The sequence below is a fragment of the Pelophylax lessonae genome (genome assembly GCF_965119305.1).
Source record: "Pelophylax lessonae genome assembly, chromosome: 7".
Classification (NCBI taxonomy): domain Eukaryota; kingdom Metazoa; phylum Chordata; class Amphibia; order Anura; family Ranidae; genus Pelophylax; species Pelophylax lessonae.
The window spans coordinates 248980729-248993538 of NC_138774.1; the positions used below are offsets into that span (position 1 = coordinate 248980729).

At 46.0% G+C, this 12810-nt stretch overlaps 1 protein-coding gene across 1 annotated transcript in view; it reads right to left on the bottom strand.

The window, feature by feature from the left end:
* PPP6C (protein phosphatase 6 catalytic subunit) overlaps positions 1–12810 on the bottom strand; it is a 94550-nt gene that overhangs the window by 22934 nt on the left and 58806 nt on the right. Inside the window, exons 5-6 of the mRNA XM_082263792.1 lie at positions 5259–5338; positions 4945–5154 (exon numbers count right to left, since the gene is read on the bottom strand). Of these exons, the coding sequence (XP_082119918.1) occupies positions 4945–5154; positions 5259–5338 (290 nt within the window). The remainder of the gene's footprint in view (positions 1–4944; positions 5155–5258; positions 5339–12810) is intronic.

A 12810-nucleotide genomic window follows, 5' to 3' on the forward strand; every position in this document is an offset into this window, starting at 1 on the left:
CACCAAATAAGGCGAACGACAGGACAGCGCCGCCAACCCAGAGACTCTGTGAGCAGAAGTAATAGCCACTAGGAAGGCAACCTTCTGTGACAAAGAAAGCAGAGAAATCTCCCTAATATTCTCAAAAGAGGCTTTTGAAAAACAGACAAAACCAGGTTGAGACCCCATGGAGTAACAAGGATCTCCTTGGAGGAGCCAGATGACGCATCCCCTGAATGAAAGTGTGAATCAGACTATGAGTAGCCAACGGACGTTGGAAGTAAATGGCCAAGGCAGACACCTGGCCCTTGATAGTGCCCCACGACAAGCGCAGCTGAACCCCTCTTTGTAAGGCCAAAACCCTAGCTACAGAGAACAAGGGAGGGTGCAGCTGCAGCGATTCACACCATGAAATGTCTAGATGTCGACTTCCTGGCCTTCAAAAGGGTAGGAATCACCGAATCAGAGAGCCCTCTATCCCTCAACACCTTGCTTTCAACAGCCAAGCCGTTAAAGCCAGAGACCGTAAAGCTGGATGAAAGAGCGGTCTTTGAGATGGTAGATGTTCCCACAGAGGAAGACGCCATGGAGGATCCACGACCATTTTTACCAGCTCTGCGTACCAGGACCGTCGAGGCCTGTCTGGTGCCACCAGAACGACCGGAATGCCTTCCATTGACACCCGGCGAAGAAACCGCGGCAGGAGAACGAGCAGAGGGAAGGCATAAATCAGGCGATACTCAGTCCAAGGGGCCACCAGAGCTTCTATTGCGTCAGCCAGAGGATTCCGAGACCTGGCCACAAACCTCTGAACTTGCCGCCTGTTGAGTAGAGATGCAAACCCATCCACCTCCGGAGTCCCCCACAGGAGATGAAACCCCTTCGGATAAAGGGACCATTCCCCATGATCCAACACCTGACTCAGGTAATCCACCAGCCAATTCTCCACAACGGGGATGTGGACCGTGGAGAGAGCCGGAACATTGTGTTCCGCCCACACTAGAATTTCAGCCACCTCCTTTGCTGCCAGGGCACTCCAGGTGCCCCCTTGATGATTGATGCAAGCCACAGATGTGGCATTGCCCGAACCGGAGAGTCGTGTAGCCGACTGTAGCTTAATCGCTCTCAACTCCAGAATATTGATCGGCAAGGAAGACGTCCAAGTCCCCTGGGCACAGCGCTTTCCCCGCACTCCACCCCAGCCTAACAGGCTGGCATCCATGGTGACCACCATCCAAAACACCAGCAGAAAGGACTTGCCCTGGCACAAGACAGCAGACTGGAGCCACAAAGAGCCAACTTTGTGAGATGGCTCAACCGAATCTTCAGGTCCAATGACCGAGGAACCCTGTTCCATTTTGTCAGAATCTCTCTCTGCAACTGTCTCCTGTGAGACTGAGCAAACGGGACAGTTTCGATGGTCGATACCATTAGACCCAGGGCACTCATGCAGGCCCACAAGGAGGACTGATCAGTCTCCATCAGCAAACGGACTGCTCCTTTGCAACTTCTGAAGCTTGTCCAAGGGAAGGAAAATCCTGGCCAGAACAGAGTCGAGGATTAGCCCCAGATAAGTGACCTGCACGGATGACGTCAGGGCAGTTTTATAAATTGATCCTCCACTCGAAATTCTTGAAGGGTCTGAATGGGGATAGAGACGTTGTCTAGCAGATCCGAATGGGAGACTGCTCGCACCAGGAGATCGTCCAGATATTCCACAATGGAGTAACCTCATTGACATAACAGGCCAGCACAGGGGCTAGGACCTTGGTAAAAACTCCAAAAGACCAAAAGGGTAATGCCACAGATTAAAAGTGCTCCTCTGCCACCGCAAAGCAAAGGAATCGCTGATGTCCCTCGAATATGGGGACGTGGAGATATGCATCTTTGAGATTGATGGAGGCCAGAAAATCCCTGATTCAATGTTGCCACCACTGACCGAACTGACTCAGTTCGAAAACTACTGCACCCGCACAAAGAGGTTCAGAGCCTTGAGGTCCAGGATTGGACGCACCTTGCCCTCCTTTCTGGGCACCGTGAACAGGTTTGAATAGAAACCTTGAGAGTGTTCCTGCGGAGGAACCGGCACAATCACCCCTTAAGCAAGGACATCTCGCACGGCCTCCCGCAGAACCTTCAAACGTTCGGGAGACAGGTGAAGATTTGACTGAAAGAACCTACCTGTTTCCTGGCCAGGACCAGAATTTGATCTTGTACCCGGAGCCAATCAGTTTGCAAACCCAATCGTCCTGAATGAAGAAAGTCCCGGTTTCCTGAAAGAAGCGCAGACATCCCTCCACCCCTGAGACGGGTGAGGGCGCCCCTTCATGCTGAAAAAGGACTTTCAGCAGCACCGGATTGACTGGCCTTGGGCTTGCCCCAATGCTTTTTTAGCTCCTCCAGAAGCTCTGAACGGCTTACCTTTTTCTTGCGCCCCAGAGGCACAGAAAAAATGCTTGTGAGCAGAAAAAAGGAGGGACCCCGCTTAGCACGGGGAGTCTTACCCTTGGCGGATTAAGGAAGAAGAGTACTCTTTCCGCCAGTCAGGCCCTTGATCAACTCATCCAATGAGTCGCCAAACAACTGCTCTCCCAAAAAGGGGAGATCAGCTAGGGCTTTCTTAGAAGCCTGGTCAGCCGGCCAACTTTTCAGCCAAACCATGCGCCTTAAAACAATGCCCATGGCTGAAACCCTGGCCACCAGTGGAGCCGCATCCAAAGACGCATCACACGAACACCAGAGCCTGGATCACCTGGGCCAACAGTTCCAGCTGTTCCGGAGGAACAGTCTCATGGTACAAAGACTCCAGCAAACCCCTAATCCCTTCTGTCACCGTCTGAGACTAACAGACACAAAAACCAGCTTCAAAATGGAACCCGCCAGCACATGAAGATGGCGGGGAAGGGATTCCACCCGCCTGTCCACTGGATCCGTAAAGACCGGGGAATCCTCCACAGGCACAAGGGTAGATCTGATTAATCTGGAAACAGGATGGTCCACCTTAGGCGGCACCGTCCAATGGTTGGAGACATTTTCAGCAAAAGGGTACCAGCGTTTAAAGCGTTTTGGCACCACTAACACGTGCTTAATGCGCCGCTATTGGTCATTCACAATATCGTGAAAAGTGTCAGGACAAGGGAAAGCCCTGTCAGTCTTTGGCGACTTCTGGGAGCAAAAAGCCACCTGCGTCCCTGCCGGCGTGGGCTCATCAGCCAATTTTAAAGTATCCCGTACTAAAACAATCAGGGGTTCCACTAAAGCGCGTTCCCGCACTGCAGCTGAAGAGGACAGGTCCTCTACACCATCTGACTGCGAGGACAGTGACCCTTCAGGTAGGGGAGCGTCCGGGGCGACCACATCAGTCTCTGATTTAGAGGACACCTCCATATATGGAGAAGGCAGCGGCCGTTTTCGGCTATCGACCTTTTTCATGACTAAATCAACTTCAGTCGCCGGGCTTTCCAGGGCTGCTGAAATCGCGGCCAGCGACTAATCTGGACTGTCCGAGAGTCGCGCAGAGTGGGTCTGAGGATGATTGCACAGTTCGGGACTCCATATTGCAAGTAGCAAAAAACGGAGTATTGCCGCTTTAAGAGCGCCCACCACCGATCGCAGCAGTCTGCAGAAACTTTAAACTAAACTGACAGCAGGCGTTGCAGAAATATGCCGCAGGGACCCCCCCAAGTACAGTACCGCCTCAGACAAACCGTCCTCCTGATTCTTCCAGCATCATGGAGAGAGACAGGAAGTGTCCTTGGCTAGCAGCAGGAAACAAAAAGCACAGGAAGTAATGTTGCCTGAGGAAGGTCACGCTGCTCAGCATTGCACAGGGGCTACACAGATGGATGCCCATACATTTCAATAGGAAGCTTCAGGGAAAATGGCTGCCCAATACAAGTCTATAGAGAAAAATTCACATTGCCCACACTTAAGATGGCGGCGCCCACAGCGAGCCATGCGGACAGGGAACAACACACATGAAGGCCTCAGGAACCACAACAAGGACCCGCAAGCCCAAGGTACCATGTCACACCCGAGGGACGGCCCCCCCCCAGGGCACCGGGCGCTCCAGACACACAGCCACCCCAGGGACAGGGAAGGGAGGGCAGGGTAGGACACACAGACAAGAGGGGCACACTTACTCACCATACCATGGACCGGGTGGTCTCCGCTCCGGGCAGACTGCCTCCCACCCAAAGTGGGGGTGCTGCCAGCCGAGGGGTACGCTGTGACTCAGGGCATTCCAGGTCGTCACGTCCCAGCAAGACATCCGCTCACAGGCTGGCCCCCATCCGGAAAAGGGGCACCGTCGTGGCTAGGCCTAGGTTGGGGCTATAACCTGCTCACGCTCGTAGGCTAGACTGGGGGGACCATAAGGATCTAGATTATCCAGTGCGAAGCCCCAGCCAGCATTGTTGCTTGTAGATCACCAGGAAAATTCTTCCCTGAGACTAGCTAGCAAGTGAGTAAAGAGAAATAAAAGAAAATATTCTGAAAAGAATAAAAAAAAAAAAAAAACCCGAGACCGGAGTCCCAGCAAGAAACCTAGGTCCTACTCCTTCTCTACACAGAAAAACTGATGTGCTGGGCTGTATGCCTGGAAGGACAGCCCCATGGGCGTGGATATGTTAAAAGCTTTGTACCAACATACTGCCTAGACTACTCCTGCAGGTGGCAGCATAACGCACTCAGCTCATGAAGATGAGGCTGCGTCTGTTGATGGACGATAGAAAAAGACATTTTATCTTATAAGACATCTCTTCTGCATTAATGTTTCTTACCTGCCTGTTTCTCCTTGTACACTGAGCTCAGTGTACAATTTGGCAGTGCCGATATGAATTAACTCCCGTGCTGCAAATTGACAGTGATTGGTACCCGGCTACAGCGCAGCTTTGGAGTAAAAGGCAAGTATATATCCATTTCAAACATCAATGGCGAAGCTCCTAGCATTTTTTTTTAACTAACCTCGTTGGTGACTTTAGCTCCAAACAGCCAACCTGCCCCTCGTGGACTGATTGCCCAAGTGTCTACATCTTCTGGGTCTGACCACACCAAATCACAGAAGGCTCCTTTGTGAGGGATTTCCTGGTTTCTCTCAATGGTCCGGATCTGATCCAGAGTCTTTATGTCTGGGGACAAGCCTCCATGAACACACAGAATTTGCTCATCTATCAACTGAAGACAAACAAACCATATAGAACATAATTATATAAATTGAATTGCGGTAAAGAATATAATCAGATAAGAACAAGGAGTCTAAGAACCTGCAAAATACTTACGGCTGCCACTGTCAGCATATCAAAAACTTTGGTACAATAACGCCATGCATTTGCATTTCCATATTTGGTTTGGCACTCATCTAGAAGAAAGGTAAATGTTAGTTTGGAGCAAAGATTTTATATTTTTAAAAAACAATCCGCAGGAAAACATTCCTATATCATACTGATTTGGTCACACTGATGCCCTGCAAGTACTGGCTGAAAATCTGACATCTGGCAAAATATCGTTTACACCTGTACCTTTAGGCTGAACTACAGAGAACTCAGCCAGTTTGTAAAGGGTTCTGGATTACTAGTAGGGATGCACCGAAATTTTCGTCCGAAAATGGGCCTATCCCATTTCGGCCGAAAATGGGTTAAAAATGCCGAAATTAATGGCCGCCGTGAGGAAGGAGGAGGGCGCAGCGCAGGTTTGAAAAGTCCCGCCTCTGGCCGGCCACCTCTCAATGATGTCCCTACTACTACGATGTGTATGAATGAACCGAACTGACCTGACACCGGATGGGCGAGCGGCCGCTAATAGCTATAACTATGTGAGCGCTTCACTTCACTTCCCTGTCAGCGGGATTATGTGTATGAATGAACTGACACACCGGGCAGGAGGGCGGGCGAGTGGCCACTAATAGCTATAACTAAGTGAGCGCTTCACTTCCCTGTCATGCGGGTATCTCCTCTGACAGAGAAGTGAAGCGCTCACATAGTTATAGCTATTAGCGGCCGCTCGCCCGCCCTGTGTGTCAGTTCATTCATGCACAGATCGTAGTAGTAGTGACATCACAGCCGGCCAGAGGCGCGTCTTTTGAAACTGGAAGGACATCGGAGGAGCAGAGTGAGTAGGAGATTTTGCATCCTTGGGATGGGGAGGGGTACGTCACTCGCCTGTCACTGACTTGCGAGCCTATCGCGGGCGGGGGCGCGCGCCCGCCGAGGCGCGCGCCCGCCGCGGCTCGTTCACAGGCAAGTCAGTGCGTGTGACCGGCGGACTCGATGTCCGCCAGTCACACTGCGATCGCTCCGGTGAAGGGAGAAAGACAGAGCAGCTTGTGTAAACAAGCTGCCTGTCAGTTCTCCCTGTGTAAAAGTGAAGATCTGTCCGTTCTACTATGTAGAACGGTGGATCTTTGCTTTTACACCAATAGGAATGTCCCTACACAGTTAGAATCACGCCCCTAGGACACACTTAACCCCTCCCTGTCAAATAAAGTTAACCCCTTCCCTGCCAGTGTCATTTTTGCAGTAACAGTGCATATGTATAGCACTGATTACTGCAGTAATGTCACTGGTAACCCCAAAAGTGTCAAAAATGTCAGTCAAGGGTCCGATCTGTCCGCCGCAATGTCACAGTACCGAAAAAAAAAATCGCAGATCGCCGCCATTACGCGTTAAAAAAAAAAAACACCAAAAATGACAAAAATCTTTCCCTTTGTTAGTAAACGCGATAACTTTTGCGCAAACCAATCAAAATACGCTTTTTGCGATTTTTTTTACCAAACATAGGTAGCATAAAACAAATTGGCCGAAAAATGTTAAAAAATTTTGATTTTTACTTTTTTTTTTGGGGAATTTCATATAAAAAAATGTGAAAAATATTATTTTTGCAAAATTTACGCTCTTTTTTTGTTTATAGCGCGTGATCAAAAAATCGCACAGGTGATCAAATACCACCAAAAGAAAGCTCTGTTTGTGGGAAAAAAAGGACGTCAAATTCGTTTAGGTACAGCGTCGCACGACCGCGCAATTGTCCGTTAAAGTTACGCAGTAAAAAAATCGCAAAAAAACCCCTGGTCCTTTAGCAGCCAAATCCTCCGGGGCTTAAGTGGTTAAAATTATTTGGGGGGAAAAAGTCATTTTTGGTTTCGGTTTTCGGCCAAGGGCATCCTGCATTTTCGGCCCAGAATTTTCATTTTGGTGCATCCCTAATTACTAGGGACCAAGTCCAATTTAAGTTTTTCCTGCCCACATGTTTACGTTTCTGTGAGAAGTTGGTTGGTTCTTTGGCAACGGGTCACAGTTTTTGCATTACTTTAAAAAAAAAACAAAGTTAGCATTTATGGATAGCGGCTTTCCCTTCTTTGCTTTGGAATATTTAAAAGCTAGATGTTTTTACTAGGTGCTGGAATACGGTACTCCGATGCTAAACCTTCTGGTCTTAGCGACAGCAGATGCAGCCGCTGTGCCCACACCTCCCCTTCTACTGCCAAACACAGAGCACTTTGTATTATCAGGGTTCGTACACATTTTTACCAATAAAATTTCATTAACTTTTCCATGATTTCAAGTAAATATTCATGACCTAATGTTTCATGAAATGTCTATGTATACATGTTAAAGAAGAAAATCCATGTTACACCCAGAATATTTTTACTAAAATAAATGACAAGCTTTGTAGTGTACAGTAGAATATGAAATATTTATTTAATTAACGCTTGCACAGTAACAAAGTTCCATGTAAATACTATATCAAACCCTGAGAACCGCTTAGAAATGGATTAACGTAATCCATGGGAGATATTTAACCTAAATCAAGTGGAAGCAACAATTCAGGGGTCTGAAAAAGGAGCGGTTCACGCATGCCCAGAAATCGGTTACCGCTCCCCCACGTCATCACGTTCGTGCGGCCCTCCAGCGAGGTATGCGCTTCACCACTGCCTCGATCTGACTGAGTCCTCTGATTGGTTCTCCCCTAGTGTCATCTCCCGGCTGCTGGCCAGCCTCAGGGACAGAAACACCGTGGACCCGGAAGGACGCTCAGCTATGAAGATAGACGCTTACCTCCATGCAAGTTTTTAATATGTGTTAATAAAATTATTTACATCTGCTACACTGAGTGGCACCTTTCTCTCTTTTCTGCATATTCGAATATACAGTGATTGCGAAACAAATTTCCATGACTTCCAAAACTTTGTGGGTTAAATTATTTTCCAAAACTTTTCCAGGCCTGGAAATTGCCATTTTAAAATTCCATGACTTTTCCAGGTTTTTCATGACCGTACAAACCCTGTATGGGGCCAATGTGTTCTGGCCTCGCTTTCTTACTGTTTATATACTTAAGGAATTTTTTGGGGTTCTTTTTACGATCTTCCGCTATATGTCTCATGTTCTATTTTAGCCGCCTTGATTTCCTCTTTACATTTCTTATTACACTCTTTGTAATGCTTGAATGTTGCCAATGACCCCTCAGTCTGGTATTTTTTGAAGGCCTTTTATTTAGCATTAATATGCATTTTTATGTTGGAGTTTAGCCACCCAGGGTTTAGTTTTGCCCTTTTAAATGTATTTCCCTTTGGAATGCACTGGTCAATCCCTTTGTTAAGTATGTTCTTGAAGCACTCCCATTTTTCCTCCGTGTTCTTTGTTCCCAGGGTTCTATCCCATTTGATATTTTCTAGCAGAGAGCGCAGTTTTGGGAAAATGGCTCTTTTGAAATTCAGCGTCCTTATATTACCCTTGTGTTTCCTATTACTGTAATTAATACTGAAACTAATTGACCTATGGTCACTGTTTCCTAAGTTGCCCCGTATTTCTATATCCGTGAGCAGGTCTGTATTGTTGGTAATCAGTAGGTCAAGTACCGCATTGTTTCTTGTCAGTGCATTCACCATCTGACCCATGAAATTGTCCTGCAAAACATTTAGGAACTGCCGAGCCTTGGCTGAATGCGCGGTTCCTTCTGCCCAGTCTATATCTGGATAAAGTCCCCTATTATAACGACATTTACCATCCTTGCTGCCAATCCTATCTGTAAAAGGAGGTCCGCCTCCCCATCCTCCCTCAGGTTGGGGGGGCCTATAGCATACGCCCAATAATACCTTCCCTTTGAAGTTCTACCCATAGGGATTCTGCCTCGTCCATAGCTCCATTATTAATATCATCCCTCATATTTACCTGTATACTGTTCTTAATATACAGACATACCCCTCCCCCTTTTTTACCTTCTCTATCTCTGCGATAAAGGGAATACCCCTTTATCGCAGAGATAAATATGGTCGCCAGAGATGAATAATGGTCGCCATCCAGTCATGAGAGCTGTCGAAGTCTCAGTTATTCCCACAAAATCTAAGACCTCCTCAAACATCAGCAGCTCCAGCTCTCCCATCTTGTTGGCCAGGCTTCTGGCATTGGTATACAAACCTCGTAATTTTTGCCGTTTACATATATCCCTCATTTGATGTTTTTTCGGCTGCTCTTGTGATTTTTCCCCATACCCACCCTGGGTTTAGGAGCTCTGAACACCCTACCGCTAATGTCCCCATTTGTGCCCTCTGAATCTTGCTTTCCACTGGCTAATTCTACATCTGTACACTCCCCCCATCATCTAGTTTAAAAGCCCCTTCTCACCCAGTACGGCTGCAAAGTTATCACTAAATGGCACTAAATGATATATTGCTCACACATGCCATGGGTATATGTGAAATGACACTCCAAAATACATTCTGCTGCTTCTCCTGAGTACAGGGATACCCCATGTGTTAAGACTTTTTTGCAGTCTAGCCGAGTACAGGCCCCCGAAAATCAATCACCACTGTCAGGCTTTCCAAGGGCGTAAATTGTTGATTTCACTCCTGACTACCTATCACAGTTTCAGAGGCCATGAAATGCCAAGACAGCACAACCCCCCCCCCCCCCCCCAAATGACCCCTTTTCGGAAAGTAGACACCCTAAGCCATTTGCAGAGATGCAATGTTGAGTGTTTTGCAGATCTCACTTTTTGTCACAAAGTTTTGGAAATTGAAAAAAAGAGGAAAAAAAAATGCATTTTCCTGATTTTTCTTCATTTTCCAAAAAAAAATGAGAGCTGCAAAATACTCACCATGCCTCTCAACAAATAGCTTGGAGTGTCTACTTTGCAAAATGGGGGTCATTTGGGGGGATTTTGCGCCATCTTGGCATTTCATGGCCTTCAAAAGTGAGATATGTAGTAAGGAGTGAAATCAACAATTTACACCTTTAGAAAGCCTGAAGGTGGGGATTGTGCTATCTTGAAATCTCAGGGCCTCTGAAACTGTGACAGGTAGTGCAGAGGTAAAATGAGCAATTTACGCCATTAGAAAACCTGAAAATGGGGATTGGTTTTCGGGGTCCCGTACACAGCTAGGCTCCCCAAAATTCTCACATGTGGTATCCCTGTACTCAGGAGAAGCAGCAGAATGTATTTTGGGGTGTCATTTCACATATACCCATGGCATGCGTGAGCAATATATCATTTAGTGACAACTTTGTGTAAAAAAAAAACAAATTGTCATTTTCCTGAAACCTAGGGCAAAATGTAAAATACTCCATGGACTCAATATGCCTCTCAGCAAATAGCTTTGGGTGTCTACTTTCCAAAAAAGGGGTCATTTGGGGGGTGTTTGAACAGTCCTGGCATTTTATGCTCAATCTTAGCCACACATCACCCACTCTTCTAACCACTTGAAGACCAAGCCTTTTCTGTGACTTTTTGTTTACATGAAAAAAATTATATATATATATATATATATATATATATATATATATATATATATATATATATATATATATATATATATATATATATATATATATATATATATATATATATATATATATATAGAACCCCAAACATTATATATTTTTTTAAAGCAGAGGCCCTGCAGAACAAAATGGTGGATGTTGCAATTTTTTTTGTCACACGGTATTTTCGCACATATTTTCCAAACGCAATTTTTGCATTAAAAAAAAAAAAACACTTTTTTTATATTTAATGCAGAAATACACTATATAATTCCTAATTGTTTGGTAAAATTTAAAATATGATCTTATGCCGAGTACATAGACACCAAACATGACATGCTTTAAAAATTACGCATGCCCGTGCAGCGTCAACAAACTACGTACAGTTTTAAAAGCCTTTAAGAGTCTTTACAGGTTACCACTTTGGACTTACAGAGGAGGTCTACTGCAAGAATTACTGCCCTCGACCTGGCGTTTGCGGCGATTAATCATTTTTATTGTTATCACAGTGAATTTAAATTCCCCCTATGATAGTACCTGTCACTACAGATTGTCTGTTTTTTTTTTTTTTTAATTGGGGTCTTTTAGACTCCAGATCTCTCCTCTGACCTTAACGCATCTGACCACACCAAAATTGGTGTGATAAAATGCTTTCCCCCAACTTCCCAATGGCGCTGTTTATTTCTGACGAAACAGAAGTCATGAATTACTCGTAGCTTCCGATATCTTAGGCCATAGAGATGATTGGAGCCATTCTCATCTCCAATCAGCTCTATGGTTAGGTAACAACCACCGACTGCACTCTTGGGTTAACCGGTGGGACAGGAGAGCCCGAGAAATACCGTGGAAGGCGGCGGAAGGGGGGGGGGTGGGAGTCCCCTCCCACTGCTTGTCAAAGCAGTCTAGCGGACAATTATCCGCTAGGATTGCTTTTACATGTAAGCTGGCTGTAAAAAACGATAACAAGATGATGCCTAAATCTGCAGGCATCATCCTGGTATAACCACTCAAAGTCCAGCAACGTACCAGTACATTGCTGGTCCTTGTTTGGCATATAGTGTAGGTTTTTTTTTTTTTTCGTGCAGCCTGTGGGCTGAACAAAAAAAAAAAAAAAAAAAAAAGAAGAAAACCTAACAGAAATCACCACAGGAATAGTGTAGTATTACACACCATTAACCGCCCAAACAGCCACCCACTGATTTAATGGTGGGTATACATGACAATATTCCACATATACCTAAAAAGGTATTTTAACTGCAGTGCTGAAATCACCTACCACAGCTGCTGCCATCAGAGGTATCCATATATGCTGTGCGCAAACGCTGTTTGTGTCAGAATATATAAAATCAATGTGGCAGCCGACGGGTACCTGCAAGAGAAACAATTGCTTTTCATTCTTTTGTTAAAGTACAGTAGGAAGTGTAGAAGAACATAAAAATAAAATAACTTAGACGACTATTTTTGGCTTTTTTATTTTATGTTTATATGTATTTTTTTCTCTTCAAACGTTAGAGTTCCAGGTTCCAGGTTAGGGTCTCTCAAAATGACGAAAGCCATCGAACATCTTTTGAGACCCTGTGTAAATGTGCCCTAAAGTGTGCCGTGCTGTACCCTACGCTAATAATCCACTAGTGTGTGGTAGCGACGGAAACAGTCACCGTGGCAAAGACCAGGTCGGTCAGGACAGTCGGGACAATAATTACGGGTGTCACGCCTACATCCGTGCTTGCTGCAGACATGGCATCTTTTTTGGGGGTATCTTTGAGTAGGGGTACTCGGGAGGTATTCCGGAAAATGCCTCTCATGCAGCCGGCTCACTGCATCTGGTTGGGGAATTTGGGCAGGAGCACCAGCTGGATACAGAAGGGCTCTGATTATCTCTTCTTGGAATTGAAAGAAGGATAATGTTCCGGCAGACGCTGTGTATAAGACAAAAGCGTTGTAAATAGCCAACTGAAATAGGTATACAGACACTTTTTTGTACCAGCGTTTGGCCTTACGGGCAAATAAATACGGTCCCATCATCTGGTCGTTGAAGTCCACCCCTCCCATTTTAAGGTTATAGTCGTGGACACAGAGG